Below are 16,810 nucleotides of genomic sequence, written 5' to 3' on the forward strand. Positions count from 1 at the left end.
AATCCTCTGGCCAGAGTTTCAGGAAAGATGGGCACAGCATTAGTAACGACTCTGGCAGTAAATAATTTGACCAGAGTTAAAGAAACCAACAAGGAGAGGTGACACACTTGTTCTTTGGAAGTAGTGAGCAACCTTAGGGCGCTGGGAAGGGAAAGGATGTGATTATCAAAACCAAGGCAAATACAGGAGAGGAGCCAGTGTCCAGCAGGAGCTGTGGTCATTAGTAGGATGCCGCAGCTGTTTGCCAAACTGAGGCATAGGAAGGGTGGGGGGTAACTCAACTTACTTGCTTTCCATACCCTTGAATCAAATGGTAATCATATTGGAGGGCAGAGACTGAGGGACCCATTGATTTGGTCCTCCATAAATTCTGGTCTTCTAGGCGGCAAGTTGAAAGAGGGTAAGGAATGGATCTAAGGGCAATGGGAAAGGCCACATGACTTCTGTCTTAGGCCTTTGGGCATGGTGTGGAAACTGAATTTGAAGAGGCAGAGGTGAAGACCAGACCCATGATCTAACCAGGAGGACAGTCCAGTCATTTCCAAGACTGACTCTGCTACTACTATGGCTCTTCTGTTCTTACTCGTGGTCCTAATAGGAAGGGGAGAGACACAGAGGCCGAGAGTGGCAACAAGCAGGTGGATACAATTGATGACCTCCTGCAGAGGGCCCCATTGGCTCCTGCTTGTCAGAGGAGAGCAGACTCTGCTAGCTGGAAGACACAGGGAGGACCTAAGATGGCTGTTGTCTGATTGTAATTGTATTCTCAACTAGTGTTCACCATGATTCCTGTAGTTTAATACTTCTGCCTCTGCCTCCTAAGTGTTGGGGTTTAGACGTGTGCCATCCCACTCATTTTTTTTTGTGGTACTGGAGGGCCTTGTGCCAGTTAGGCAAATACTTTGTCAAATGAGCTGCCACCCAGTCCCTACAAACCCATATATTCCAGATGGTAAATGCAGGAGAGACTTGCTTTCTGGCAGGGAGGAATGCGGGTTTTTATTGAAGGAGCTACTGGATAATGCAAACCAGAGGAATGGGTGGAAGGTTCTTGGGGATGGGTGTGGGGTGGGCAGAGGCTGAGAATACAGCCACAGGGAGGAGCATTCAGGATGTGAGCGTGGAAGAATAGTAAGTTTGTCTTAGTGTGCTGTTGGCATGACCCCTGCAAGCTTGGGTGAAACTATGGCTTCTATCAGTGAAGAGGAGAGGCTTTAACTACGCTGACAGAATACCAAGGAACCAAAGATAAGCACAGGATGGGTTATTCCATAGGACCAGTCACCCACCAGCTGTCTGTGTTCACCTGAGCGGTTCCGAAGACACCCTCTTTATCCAAGAAACAAAGGTTGCCTCATTGAAGGGCATGCCTACCTCAGAAGAGTTCCATCCCTACTGTAGGCCTGGGGATGCTTCCATGGAACTGGGCTTCTAGGTGTCAGCAGAGGGGACAGGGCTTTGCAGAGACCAGATGGTGACATATAGCTATGAGAGTCAAGGAGGACATTACTACCTACCATGGCAGACAACAGAGCTACAACAGTGACTAGAGGCCTATGACCTGCAGTCACAGGGATAAAAATTGCTTTGTGAGAGGTCTTTCTTTGAACCTTCAGCTCACTTGTTAGGCTAGGCTGGCTGGTCAGTGGGAGCCAGGTTTTCTCTTGTCTCTTGTCTCTTGTCTCTCCAGAGCTGGGAGTACAAACATGTGCTACCAAGCCTCGTTTTTTTTTTTTTTTTTTTTTTGCTGGTGTTTGTGGGTTCTGGGGGTTGAACTCGGGTCTTCGTGCTGGCAAGGCAAACACCTGACTGAATCATCTCCCTCATCTTACTTCTTTAGTCTGTGTCAACCACACTACTAGTTATTGTTAGTATCATTTTACCATTGCTGTCTTATGGATGATAAAGCTAAAAAGCCAACACAGGCCCACTCACTTGTCCACCCTAACACAGCTAATAAGCCACACGTGTCTGGCATGGTGGCATGGAGGTTTAAATAGGTGTGGTCCCAAAGTTACACATGTTTGAATGCTTGACCATAGGGAGTGGCACTATTAGGAGGTGTGGCCTTGTTGGAGCATGTGTGACCTTGTTGGAGGAAGTATGTCACTGTGGGCATGGGCTTTGAGGTCTCCTATGCTCAAGCTATACTCAGTGTGATACACAGTCTCCTTGTGCTGCCTGAGGATCAAAATGTAGAATTCTCAGTTCCTTCTCCAGTACCATGTCTGCCTGCGTGCTGCCGTGCTACTCATCCTGATGATAATGGACTAAACCCCTGAAACTGTAAGCCTCCCCAATTAGATGTTTTCCTTTATAAGAGTTGCCATGGTCATGATGTCTCTTCACAGCAATGGAAACCCTAACTGAGACACCTGGATTCTCTGACTCAGATCAACCATGTTCTACTGAGGCATGATGCCTTTGGGAATGTTTCTTCCCAGTCATTCCTGGTTTGTGCAGACAGAGTTGATGGATGTCAGACTGCTCATTAGCACTTTCTGTCTTTCCTGGAGGCTGGGTCACCCTTTGGAGACTGGAGAATTCACCTGGTTTCCCGTGTCACCTCAGGAAAAGGATGGTTTCTGTAGCATAGACCAAATTTTACTAGAGAAGTGTCTGAGGGAGGAAGGAAGCCATGCCACAGCAGAAGGTGAAATGAAACTAGAGGTGAGGGTTATGGCTTTGCATTGGTTTCCTAGGTGATGTAAAAATGGATGCTGGGGATGGTGGTCCAGGGCCTCCCAGACCAGCTCTTGATAAATGGCTGCTCAACAGTTCCTTACTTAGAAATACATTTATTTTGTTGTTAATGAAAGGTAAAGAGTAGGGGAAGTTTTTCACTATAAAGTAGTTTTGATTGGGGAACGTAAATCCTCTTCTTTCCCTTCCAGGATCTCTCTCTGTGAGATAGACTCTCAAGCAGCCCAGGATGGCCTCCCTGTGTAGCGAATAATAATCTTGAATTCCTGATCCTCCTGTCTCTACTTCCTGTGTACCTGGATTACAGGCATCATGCTGGGTTCATATGAAGATGTAAACCTTCACAGCCCACTTCGTTTCTGGCTTCGTTACGTTTATTGGTTGAAGCAGTGATTCATGTTTCTCCTCTTCCTCAAGACATTAGGAAAGTACTAAGTTCTTCTGTGATGGTCCAATTAGTTCATCAGATTGATTATGTTTTCAACCAATAAAATGATTTTATAGACAACGAACTATTTATCCAATTGAAAAATAATGCACATTGATAAAAATAAATTGTATCTCATAAAGTTTTTTTTTGTTTGTTTTGATTTTTAGAGACAGGGTTTCTATGTGTAGCTTTGTAGACCAGGCTGGCCTCGAACTCACATAGATCCGCCTGCCTCTTCCTCCCGAGTGCTGGGATTAAAGGTGTCTACCACCACCACCTGTCATATTTCATAAACTTTTTCATGAGGCCTGCTTGTCTTACTTATTCAAGAAATATTTATTTCAAAATTATGTGCTCCTAGGGCAAGGAATGGTGGCATATACCTATCATCTCAGGACTCAGCAGACTGAGGCAGGAGGATCAAGAGTTTGAAGCTGGCCTGGGCTATGTGGTGAGATCCTATTAAAAAAACAACAAAATAAAGAGAGAAAACAAAATACCATATTCCAATCTTTCTTGGTTTTCTACTTCAGAATTTTAAGTAAACTACTAAAAAATCACTTTTAAATCTATTCTTTAACAAATTCTTCAACTTTTACTAAAAAATCACATTACATTTATTTGTGTGAGTGTGTGTGTGTGCGCGCCAGTGCCTTGGAGTGTGTATGGTTGGAGGACAACCCAAGGGTGTTGGTCCTCTCTTACTTTGTGGGTCCCAGGGATTGAACTTGGGCCATCATGTTTTGTGGCAAGCATCCCTACCTGCTGGACCACCTCCCTGCTGAGATTTTTCTCCTAATGGAACATCCATTGGAGCACAAGCCTGCTCCTATTTACATGATGACTCTTCAGGCACTTCTGCTACAGTCATCTCCATTGAGTTTTATGGATGGAATAAACCAGAATGGTGTGTTGGGCAGCCAGGAGGGCTCCATGTCTGGTTGCTGTGATCCTGAAGTGTCTACGGGGGTGTGAAAGCTCTGTGGGCAGGTGCTGTCTCACAGAGTTAGGGAAGGAAGGAGAGAACGAGGGAGCAGGGGCACAGGTCTGTAGTCAGCAATGTGAGGCAGACACTTCCCTATCAGGAAGGATCCTGAGGGGTTAGTGCCGTCATCTTTCCAAGCCTTTACATGAGAGGTAAAGCAAGCCTCCTCTGAACTTGTTGACTTTGTGCTTGACCCCAAGTTCCTTCAGCATGGAAGAGAAGTGAACATGAAGTCCCACCCCACACCAAGAAGATATTAGCAATTGATAACTGCTGGGAGAGGGAAAATTACTTCTTCCAAGGAGTGACATGGGGTTTATCAGTCATACTCCAGGACAGGCCTCATGCTTAGGAGTAACTGGTCAACACTAATGCATGTTTTTGTTTTTAGAAAGAGAAAGAGCTTGGAGTTGGATGAAGAGTGAGGTGGGATCAAATATACTGCATGGATTATCAAAGAATAAATAAAGTCATTATTTAAAAAAGAAGAGCATGCAAGACCTTTCCCAGAAGTCCCCAGACCAGTCAGATAAATGACAGACAATCCCAGAAGACAAAAAAAAAGCCTTGATTTAACAGGGTTATTGATATTGCAGAGCTGCATGTGAACATTGCCTTTTAGTGTTGCTGAATGTAGGGTCACAGTCAGGGAAGAAAAAGTCACAAATGCAAATTACAACCATTTGAGAGAACCATCGTCTCTGAAAACAAACTGTGCATGCAGAATGAAGTATATTGGCAGCTGGGCAGTGTTGGTGCATGCCTTTAGTGCCAGCACTTGGGAGACAGAGGCAGGCAGATCTCTGTGAGTTCAAGGCCAGCCTGGTCTACAAAGCAAGTTCCAGGACATCCAGGGTTGTTACACAGAGAAACCCTGTAAAACAAAAAATATATTGGCATGCTCCAAAGTAATTATCTTTAGGGAATCCACTTGGAGAAGCAAGCATTTGAAGAAGGGTTTGGCCCTGTTCATAGATGTGCTCTTCCTACCGGAAGTGTGTGCTTTTTGGCTTTGCTGTCCACTGTGTGGATAGATGAGCCATCAAGTTAGGTGACCCAAGCTTCCAGGCTGTTCCATTTCCTTTTGGAATATGCTTATCACAATTAAATTATGTGGTGGTGGTGTGGTGGGTGGGGGCGTTAATACATCTGGCATTTAAAAGCACTTTGGAAATGTTTCAGGAGATTTTTGCTCAGCTTTTGGGGCCTGCTTCAGCAAGCTCAAGAGACTGTCATGAGACTTCTCCCCGTGGACACATTAACTGCTCTAAATGAGCAACCAAGTCCAGTAGAAGCGGCCGGCAAACTTCAGCATTATAAGACCAGAGCCAATTCTAGAGCAGAGCCAAAAGGACTAATATTCCGTGAATGTGCTCAGTCAGTTTTGAGGGTGTAAACTTCGAACATGGGAGGAGAAATAAGTAGACTTAGATTAGACCAGGAGGTTTCTCTTCTTCGACATTTGGTTATTTTTGAAGAACCGTATCTATTTAGATGAAGACAGGCTTGCAGAAAGCCTGGCCTGGGATTTTATTTTACTGTCCCAGAAAAGAGATGATAACTCACCAAACAAGGGACGATGAGATGGCTTAGTTGGTAAAGTGTCTACTGTATAGGCATAGGGACCTGAGTTCAGATCTCTAGCACTCAGTTAAAAAGTCAGGAAATTGTGCACCTGTAATCCCCATGCTGGGAAACACACCCAGTCTGTTAGATTGGCCCATAAGCATCTATGTGAGGCATTTGCTTGATCAATGATTGATGTGGAAGGGCCTAGCTCATTGTGGGTGGTGCCACTCCTGGGCTGGTGGTTCTGAGGGTGTATAAGCCTCAGTGTATAGGCTGAACAAGCCATGGAGAGCAAGCCAGTAACTAGCACCCTCCATAGCCTCTGCTCCGGGCTTTTGCTTGTGCTCCTGCCCTGGCTTCCCCTGATGACAGGCTGGAACCTTGTAAGTCATATAAGTCCTTTCTTCCCACCAACTGGTTTTGGCCAGTAGTTTTATCAAAGCAACAGAGAAGCAAAGTAGGACACTTATAAATACCAGAATGACTTCCCGAAGAGAATATTTTAGATTTAGCAGATCTTCCAAGCCAGATGCTGCTTTTCTGCTTGCTTCCAAATATGCTGTTCTTTTACTGCAGCTGGGTGCCTTATGATAAAAAGAGAAGACGCTGACAACCCCCTTTCAACTGGTAAATGAACGATTTAAATATTGACCTGAGAAATACCTACACGACAACATCTGAGAGACCATCTATACTATGACTTCTTCATCATTCAGCTCTATGCTTGGATATAAAGATGATAACGAATCTGGATGCCTCACAGACTGTATGTTCTCATTTTTAATGTACATCTGAATCACTTAGGGTCTTGTTAAAATTCAAGTTCTTGTTCAGTTGCTCTCACCTGGGCCCCAAGATGCTACCGTCTTGACTAGCTACCAAATGATACTGCTGCTGCCAACCCTTGGATCCCATTTTGAGTAGTAAGGAGCTGGACAGTTTCCCCTTGTAGAAAGACACCTTCAGAAGCCAATTTTCATGAGTGGCTGACAGAAATCCCTGATGCCTCCACAAATGAGAGCACAAAGAAAAAAAAAGACCATTTAATGACATGTCAAAAATGTGATACAGATAAACAGTGAGGTTAGAGTACATGAAATAATATTCTACTTATTATGAAACAGGTACAGAAAATAACCATTACATAGGAGACTACAGGAACAGCGGTCTATCAGCGAGTTGGTTGTAAGTCCCTTTACTCTGTGCACCGTGTATAGAAGGAGCAGCTGTTGCAGTTGGGTAATGTCCCTATGTATATTATACATGCTTGCTGCTTACTCAGAGCAAAGGCAATTCTACTGAGCAATGAGAATGCAGAGTTCATTAACATCCTGGCCTGGGGGTCCTGGAGCAGAAAATAATCTGATTTGTTAATGAATGCATCAAAGATGACAGGGAAAGGTGATTTTAGATGCATTTCTATTTACTTCCGAGGATGTATTTATTGTTCTACCTAGAAAGTGTTTCTCTTTCCCCTCCAAAGGTCTAGCAAATCCAAATACTGCCTTGTGGAGGTCACTGAGGTACCAGATCCGCTAGTTCAGGTTCCCTTTCTTCACAGTGCAGCAGATGTCACATTGTCTGTGACACCAATTGGGTTCCATTCAGTAAAGATTCCTCACATGTTAAAACTTTGGGGTTTGAGCCGGGCAGTGGTGGCGCACGCCTTTAATCCCAGCACTCGGGAGGCAGAGGCAGCAGGCGGATCTCTGTGAGTTCGAGGCCAGGCTGGACCGACAGCCTCCGAAACAGAGAAACCCTGTCTCGTAAAACCAAAAGAAAAAAAAAAAAAAAGAAAACAATACAGAGAAACCCTGTCTCGTAAAAATCAAAAAATAAAATAAAATAAAATAAACTTTGGTGTTTGTTGCTAAAGACCACACATTGCTCTGACTTTAGTGCTATGAAGGCTCTGGACAATGCTTCTAATACACAAGCAACCCTCGTCTCGAACATTATAACCCCTCAGCAGTAAAACGCAGGTGGTAATTAAGATTCATCATGCACTGATTATTCTAATTTCTTGGAATGGAACCTTGATGCCAAGGGCTGCTGTTGAACTTATTATATCCCACCCTTTCAAACAGGAGCCAGACCCTGGCTCACTCCTCCCTGAGCCCCTGAGAGACAGGTTAAGACCCTGGTGACTGAGCAGAGAGCTTGGTGTTCCGGTTACTTTTCTGTTTATTACTGGCTACGGAAGCATCATGAATTCTACTGTTTTATCTTACATTTCTGCCCTTATAGCATCTGTGTATATTAATATAATCTTTGTATTTAGGGTTGTCTTTGTGAATGTGAAACAATATCATCTGCATACCTGAGCACAAGCATCGCAGCGTTAGCTTTACCAGGGGTTAGCTCACAAGACTTTCAAGGTTATTTATTTATGCCCATTTCTTGGTGAGTTTCCCTTGACTTTCTGCTACGCAGAAGCAGAGGAAGTAGAAGGTTTCTACCATACTGTGCTGTTAAAGCTGCAAAGAGCACCTATAAAACTCCTAGGGCAGAATTCCGAGTATTACCCCGGGGTTTGCCATGCATGCCCATGACACGCTCTTGACACTCCCAGTCCTCTGTCTTCCCTTGGCCTCCCTACGCTGGGCAGAAGTAAACTCTCCCAAGGGTGAGCAAACCTGTGGTTTGCCCTGTGTTTAGTTGTGACTTCCTCCCTGTTCCCTGAATCTTTCATTTCTCAAAGGGATTACCTCCCTTGGTAAGCAACTCAGCTTTCCTGACCTCTTTTCCTTTCTGTTTCTATTATTCCAGAAAAGATGCTGTTTCTGGATTACAAATACTTGGGAAGCCTTCTCAATGAAGTTGGAGACTCCCAAGAGGGTAGCCAGTCAGTCATCTGTAGCTCTGGCATCTGAACAAGGATGGACGGATTTCAAAACAACATGGAATTTGGTAGATAATGTCAAGCATGACATCAAATGTGTTTTCAAAGCAAAAACTCAACTTCGAGTTTTCATCACACCAGTCTCAGGAATGTTTGCTGAGTGAATGTCAGGTGGCTTCTGTGAATTCCTTTTGAGTGTTACTGTGTAGCCCAGACTGGACTTGAATTCCTTCTGCTTCAGCTTTCTGAGTTCTGAGATTATATGTGTGCACCACAATTCCTAGCTCTATTATATGTCATTTTAAGAAGGTGGCCTTAATTCAGAGATTTCTCCTTCAAGACCCTGAACTTCTTGAGGTTGTTGCTCATAGAAATGTACACCTCAAATAATGACATTTTTGTTGGATACACATTCTGGATTTAGTATTTATTTATTTATGTGTTTATTTATTTTGAGACAGGGTCTCCCTATGTAGCTTGACTGGATGGGAACTTGCCCTGTTGACCAGGCTGGCCTTAAACTAACTGAAATCCTTGTGCCTCTGTCTTCTAAGTGCAGGGATCACAGATATGACCTACCATGCCTGGCTTAGGTTCCTTTTTATTTCCTTCATAAATTGTAGTTATAGTTGTGATTGTTTTCCTTCTGTTTCTTGGTGGTGGTGCAATGAGAACTGTGGATGGCTACATCCATTTGACAGTGCTTCTACAAACCAGAGATCTCCCCAGTAATTCTTTATACATTGTAGCCGTACATGTTATCCTCAAAGTCACAGGACCAAAACCCACTTCCCATTGGAAGTACAGGTTTTGACTTTGCTCCTTTGTAATTCCTACTTTAGGTTGTGTTAGGTAGTTAAAGATTTCTATAGCTGTTATTAGAACATACGATTTCTTGGAAGAAATCAGCCCAGATTTCTTACCACGGACATGGCTTTGACTTGTGCCTTAGCTTAAGCTGTTTGTCAACTCTATTCAACAATTGACCATCGAAGTGAAAAAAAATCTGTCAAACTAGCTACTTAATTACATGGCAGTTTGCTCTGGATTGCAGGCGTGTTGGTGAGGAGATCAAATTCTCATTACTTTACCTTACCAGTGTGGTGGATTACTACTTTGTCTATAGAAGTTTAACCGTACGGGATTAAGCTTTTAAAATATGGCTGGAAGCTGAAAGAGAAACAAATGTGACTTTACTGATCTGCATGCAGAACTCCAACTTGATATGGGCGGTGACAAGTAAACTTTAGTGCGGGGCTGCCTGATGCTGGGTGGGAAGCAGATGCTAGGATTTGCCTCAGCTCTGCACAGCTCAGAACTCTCAGTTGGTCCCGGCCAAGTGTCTCCTCTGCATACTGAGGGAATGTGTTACAGGTTGTGAGGCTTTTTTATCCTCACATGGATATCAGTTGCCATGTGTTGACTTCGGACTGTGAGCATATCTTTCTTTTGACTTCTGTGACTCTGTTTTGTTTTTAATTCTCAGAATAGCTGTTACTCAGTCTTCAGGCAGCAGACATTTTTGTGAAACAAATTAGGTCCTGGTATAGAAATCTCATTGGTCCATTGTGGAGGTGATGACTTGGGGAGCAATTCTCCTGATGACTGCACACATTTGGGAACTTCTCCCTTGTGGAGCCAACATATTGTTTTCAGTTTTTCCTCCACAGCAAGAAGTGAGGAACAGACTCTTAGCAAGATGTAACTATGCCACACTGTACAGCAAAATTGTCTCACAGCACCAATGACATTACAAGACCATATTCTTATCACTGAGCTGAAGGTAAATGGTAGCCTCCACAGCATTATGACTAATGCATATCTGATTTCTGTGTATGAAGGCGACAGTCCTGTTTCTTTAGATGCCAAGCTTTGGCTTACAGAACTTGTCTCCTTTTAGATGGGGCGTGTGGGTGTGCATGCATGTATGTATGTTATGCGTGTATGTGTGTGTTGCAAAAATTCTTTGCCATCATATAGGAGAGAAGAATAGTACTGACATGTAGAGGAAGCAAAAATACATTTCAGAAATTCTAAACAACAAACAATCAAATCCCCAAGACTGAAGAGGTGTCATGGAAGGTCTTAAGAAGAACTATATCATACAGTTCTTTTCTGTGGTTCCTCTATGAGCAGAAAAGACTAGAAAGATTGGGATGCTTTTCCCAACAAATGGAACTTCAATCTAGAAAAGTGAAATAATTTTTTTATTGCTAAGATATGATCTGCTGATGCAATAAAGATAAAAAGATAAATCAGCTTCCCTGGGTAATTCCAGGACACGTATAAGCAAATAAGACTAATCGGTACCAATCATAGCCTCTAATTAAAACAGAGTTCCTGTCTGGTTGGAACTGTCAGTTGAAAGGTGCAGGATTTCTCACTGGGAACTCTTTCTGCTCAGGGCCAAACTCCCCATTAGGTGTAGTGCTTCAGCCTGCAATGGGATCCACTTAAGCCCATCCTCCAACGACATCTGGGAGAAGGAGTTAAGGCAAGAGGGAGGGAGGCAATGATTTTCCTATTGGCTGCAACTGGAAACCCTCCTGAACTGAAGCTTAATATGGAGCAAGCACTTTCAGCTGAAGTAAGTAGAAAAGTTAAGGCACGTTGACCCTGAAGGATTCTGGGAGTCCCCATTTTTCATGTCTGGTGTCCAGATTGCTCCTCCCTTTTCTTTTAAGGTCAGGCTATGACTGGGGATCACAGGGATCTGGGCACAGGAGGAAGTCAGGAAGACGATTTTTTCCATACTTTTGTCGTGACCAATTTAGATGAAAAGCAAAAATCTATTTCTTTCTTCAAAGACAGTCCGTTTTCAGTTTGAATGACAGTAGAAGTTTGCAAAAGCAGGCTCCCTAGCACCTGAAGCATCTGTAGGATGAATCTTTGGCAAAACTGGGGACGCTGTAATAATTCACAGGATGTTTTCTTTCAAAAAGGCTAAAAAAATACAATACAGGTCTGTAAGTTTATGAAAGCTATAAAGTGTTATTTTTTTGTAATTAGGTATTCAGAGGTACATGTTGGCTCTAAGAATATTGGCAGAGAGCCACTGCCAAGAGGAGTGAGCATAATCCAGCTTGTCTTTCAGCTATTTTGATATGGATTTGTAAGGCTCAAGTGACTGGACATCAGGAAACTGAAATAGAAATGAGGAGCGTTAAGACACTTGGCTGAAACAGCAGTCTCCGGAAAAACGTTGGCGTTGTATTCCCAAGTTTGGCAAAGAAGTAAGGCTGTCAGGGCAGGGCTGAGTGCTTGGTTTTCGCGCCATGACTCCCTGACCATTCGCATCCATGGAAGGCGATGTGAAATACGGGACAATCGTGACTTGCTTCTTCCCCAGCGCACTGTCTGAATGTGGTTCAGCGTCCTCCATGCGCAGTGTGGATGCTCTGGCCTGGGAATGTGGTAGTGGCTGGCAGGATGCTTAGCTGGAAAGCTGGCGGGGCACGGGGACAGGCCTCGGGATGCAGGGGTTCCTTTCTGGTCATGCCTTCCCTTTGGCTGGAGTAGGGTCATAGAGACTGGCTGCTTTTCACATCCCTGCACGGCCCGGAGTCGGGTCTCAGGCACCTTCAGATGATTGCGCAGCCGCCGTGGCACTCTGAGCAGCCTTTCTTTTTTTTCTTGGGGTGGAAGATAGTGAGGATGGCTTCATCAAAAACCGCTTTGAGACCTTTTTGAGTCAGGGCAGAACATTCCAAGTAGCACTGTGCGCCGATCTTAAACACAAAGAAAGAGGCATGAGTGTTAACCCTCTCTGCCTTGCCAGGTCCCCAGCTCAGCTTGTCCCATACTCGGCCTGTTTCCAGTGTCCCTTCATTTGTATGCGGAGTGTAGCAGTGACATTGAAATGTCACTGCTTTGTGTGGAATGAATCAGTGTCATTGGGCCTACGGACCACATCTGCAGTGTCATTGGGCCTACGGACCACATCTGTACAGGGCAGCTTCTTAGATTATTTCTGATTGCTATGTATCCCTTGGCAACATAATACCTATTTGCTATTATTACTCAATATCAATATACCTTAAAAAACAAATTTTCAGTAGAAACACTAAAGCATGAAGACGTAAAAATCATAGAAGACATTTCATGAGACACCTTTCTTCACTCGATAGTCTTCATGTTTATGTGATGTGTATTTTTTTTACTGGGTTAGTGTTTTATTTTGAATTATTATAGCAATTGCTCATTAAATTTTGCCTGTATGGTATGTCTGCATACATGCAGTGCCAAAGGGGGCCAGAAGAGGGCACCAGATCTTTTGGAACCACAGTTATAGACAGTTGTGGGTGCTGGAAATTGAACCCAGGTCCTCTGGAAGAGCAGCCAGTGCTGTTAACTGCTGAGCCAACTGTCAGCCCCTTGAAGATTAAAAAAAGAGTTATTTCATACTATTGGGAGATTTGAGAATCATAAAATCCTCATGAGAAACATAGAAATCCAGGCCTGAAACCGTTGGTTCTCATTAAGAAAATCACTGGCCAGGAAGGGTGTGTTTGACTGTCAGCTTCGGTGAAGGACGAGGCCTGGGTGTTCACATCTCATAAGCTCACACGAGCCAACTATGCACTGAGGGCCTCTGAATATTAAGAACATCTGGAGAGACACCTTTTTTTTTTGGTGGCTTTCCATTAGGAAACTAACTTTGAAAAAAGCAGAGCGAATGCAGATGAGGTTTGCTGGATGTTGAACCTGGGGACTGTGGCAGATGAACAGGAAACAGGGCGGGAAAAGCACAGCTTCTGTGTTACAGCTGGGGGGCTTGTAGAGGTGTACCCGGGGCTTCTGGGGGACCAGGGGAAGGGGACTGTGGCTTGTGTCCCCACTAGCATGAGATGGGTGAACTCCTCAACTTCCACAAGGTCACTCTAGGCCAGGGTTGGTCACTTTCCTATTTTTCTAGAGAGCTGGAAATTTAGAGTTCTAGTTAATGTACACATTTGTGGCTCAGTCAGCATACAGATGCTGGATGTATTTATCATTCATCTGTCACCTGGAAGTTCACATAATGTGGAGTGAAGAGAAACTTGTGGTTTATTCTAGACAAGAGTGAATGCAGCCCAAGCAAGGCAAAATAATCATTCAATGAGAAAGAGACAACTACGCATACAATCTCTGTCTCTTGAGGGGTGTGTGTGTGTATCTGGGTATGTGTCTCTGTGTGTGTCTGTATGTGTGTGTATCTGTGTGTGTGTATCTGTATGTGTGTATGTATGTATGTGCATATGTATGTATGTTTCTGTGTGTGTAGGCCGGAGGAGGATGCCAATTGTCTTGTTCTTTCACTCTGTTCCCTGGAGACAGGGTCTCTCATTCAACCTGGACCTGGCTGGCCAGTGAACTCCTGGGATCTGCTGTCTCTGCCTCAGATAATAGGGTCAGTGGCCCAAGTGGCCAAGCCTGGCTTCTGTGTGGGTGCTGGAATTTAAATTTGTGTGTAAATCATATGTGTGTCTGTATAGTAAGTGCTTTTACATGTTGAGCCATCTTTCAGCCCTTGAGGTGTGTTGCTTTTCTTATTCTATGAGCTTCTATGACCCCTATTACCCAAGTTGGAGCTGACAATCACTGCGATGGGATTGTTGAAAGCATCACAGATACAAAGACTCAGTATGAAATAAAAATGCTTTGGTTAGGTCCAGAAATTTATTTCAAAACTCTTCCTGCAGACGGCATGTACTATTTTGTATGCTTTCTTTTCTGACAAGAATGGCTGTTTTATAAGTCAATGGGAAATGCCAAAAACAGGGAATTGAAACCATCAGTGCCTTTTGGAAGCCCACTTTATGGATTTTGTTCTGGCAATGGCTTGGCCTTTAGATTAGAAACAACTTTAAAAACTTATTAAAAACAGGATATGAGACAGAGGAAAAAGGCAGTAGAGAATTTTTTTTCTAACGATTACATGAAATGTCTTCTGCTGCCCTTGGGGGTTGAATCCAAGCTTGATATACACACATGTAAAAAGCACAGTGAGTAAATGATTAACTGAATGGCTGCTTGCTTGTCACGTGATGATGCCTGTCAGTTATGCAGAGGGAGCAACAGCAACAACTGAACCCTAGAAGGAGCTGTAGGCTGTTGTAATTGGCCAACCTCCCCACTAATGATTCCAAAGTTCAAGACTGATTCTGAAAATTCCAGTTTGGCTGACTCGTTCATTCATTCTGGGACCCTGAGAGATGAGCGGGGCTTAACTCTCTCCCTTCCTACAGTGCTGCCAACTGACAGTGTACTAGTGTATTAATCTCTCAGCCCGTGCCCCTAAATGACGAAGGAGGAGCCCAAACATGTCTCTCCCCGTTCTAATATGGGGGGTTGTGTGATGAGACTGTCCATAAAGGCCTTGTTGTGTGTGGAAGTTAACACAATGTTATGGTGTGCTGATAGTTCCAGGAAAAGTAGTCAGCAGATTTCGGGTGTGACCTGGGATGTACGTGTGAGAAACAGAGCCCAGTTGTGAGACGACTGTTTGTAGCCGTGGTCTACGTGCTCGGAGAGCCAGAGAGGAGCATTTGTCCTGGTTCATGGAAAGGGCACAGACATGATGGAAAGAATGCTTAAAAGTTCTTTAGGGTCACCGAAGATTGCAATGGAAAATTGTGTCAAGGAGACACAGCCCGTCTTGTTCACATCGGCACCCTTTCCTGGTTCTTGGAGCAAAGTGACCCACACAGTCAAGTGCTTAGGATCCATCTGCAGAAATCAGGAACTCCCGGTTGTGACACAAATGTGAGCAATTTGAAGCAGGCTTTACCGAACTGACACATTGCAAGGGAACAAAACAAAGCAAAACAAAGGACAGCTTGAGGTTGTAAACAGAACCTGGTTCTGATACCTAAGGTGCATTGTTTCCATCACTGGGAAACATGCCAGAAAGAGAACACACAAGATCTTATGGGAAGAAATGAAAACAAACCAACTTGTAACATGATTAACCAAGTGAAGCGGCAAGCTAGTACTTTTTCCTTTTCCTTCCTCTGGCTGCAGAGGGACATGTCGAGGAGGCATAGAAATAACTAGAAGGGTAGGGGTGGAGCCTAGCTGGCAGCATTCTCGCCAAGGATGTACAAAGCCTGGAGTTTGCTTCCCTGCTCTTCATAAAACAGATGTGGCACCAGCCAAGAGAGAAAGGTCACCCTCAGGTATATATTGAGTTCAGGGCCAGCCTGGGCTACTTGTGAGCCTTCTGAAAAACAAAAATATAAAACTAGTAGCTAGAAGGAACATAGACAAATGTCTTCCCAGTGTAGACAAGTCTAAGGGGCAAGGTGGCCAATGGGGACAGTTTTCTGAGACGAAGGAGCAAGGTGGTCAACAGAGACAGTTTGAGAGTCAAAGTTTATGGTCAGTTAACTCATCACAGTGGTCAGGAACCCAAGGAGGTAAGACCCTTGCCAATTCATTGACAGGCCAGAAAACTGGCTGGAAGTGGCGGAGATGAGGATTTGCCGGTCTCCCAAACCAGTGGCTGAATGACTCGGCTCCGCTCTCCCTTGCAGTCTATGGAAAAGGAGCCCCACACTGAGGAATGTCTTTGCAGACTCTAGGAGGAAGCCAAAGAGCACTGTGGCTGGAGCATCGCCCATCTCATAACCTCTCTCTGTCACTCGCCTTTCTAAGCCTCAGTTTCCTCTAGGAAAGTGTTGACATAATACACACACCATGGGAGGTGCTTCGAGGAATCCTGTGACACACCCAGGATCAACACTGTGTATATGCTCCCTATCATAGAAAAGTGCTTGACGGAGCAATCAAAGACCGAAGACACTGAAGCCATTTCTGTAATTGTGTGAGTTGTCATGAAACTGGTTAGTCCCACGTGGCTTTCTTTCGGGTTGCGTTTCATAGGTGCCAGGTGCTTGCGAACCCCAGCAGTTGCTAGGAGAGGCTGGCAAAAGGCAACCGAGTGGTGAACTCATCCACTGTTCTTCAAGTGAATCTAAAGTGAACCGGGTGGCTTTGGAGAGGGAGAAGCTGAACCCCAGCGCCAAAAGCCGACTTCCCAAGTGAGGAGTGAGGAGTGAGGCTGGGCAGTCACCAGGATGGAGCTGAGGACAGCCCCACAGACAAGGAACAGAGAGAGCAAGCTACTGCAGAAACAGTGGGACCTTCTGCCAGGAGCCACATACAGTTACATACATTAACATGTATGTTAAAGAGAGCATCTGGGGCTGCGTGTTGGAGTAGAACCTCAGATCCACTCATTTCTCCAAGACAGACAGACAGACAGACAGACAGACAGACACACACACACACACAGACACAC

At 44.4% G+C, this 16,810-nt stretch overlaps 1 protein-coding gene across 1 annotated transcript in view; it reads right to left on the minus strand.

Annotated features, from left to right (window-relative positions):
* Positions 1 to 6,714: 6,714 nt before the first annotated feature.
* Rhoj (ras homolog family member J) overlaps positions 6,715 to 16,810 on the minus strand; it is a 77,948-nt gene continuing 67,852 nt past the window's right edge. The window contains exon 5 of the mRNA XM_040742922.1: positions 6,715 to 12,257. Within this exon, the coding sequence (XP_040598856.1) occupies positions 12,111 to 12,257 (147 nt within the window). The 3' untranslated portion in view covers positions 6,715 to 12,110. The remainder of the gene's footprint in view (positions 12,258 to 16,810) is intronic.

The sequence above is a fragment of the Mesocricetus auratus genome, unplaced genomic scaffold (assembly GCF_017639785.1).
Source record: "Mesocricetus auratus isolate SY011 unplaced genomic scaffold, BCM_Maur_2.0 Super-Scaffold_15014, whole genome shotgun sequence".
Lineage (NCBI taxonomy): Eukaryota > Metazoa > Chordata > Mammalia > Rodentia > Cricetidae > Mesocricetus > Mesocricetus auratus.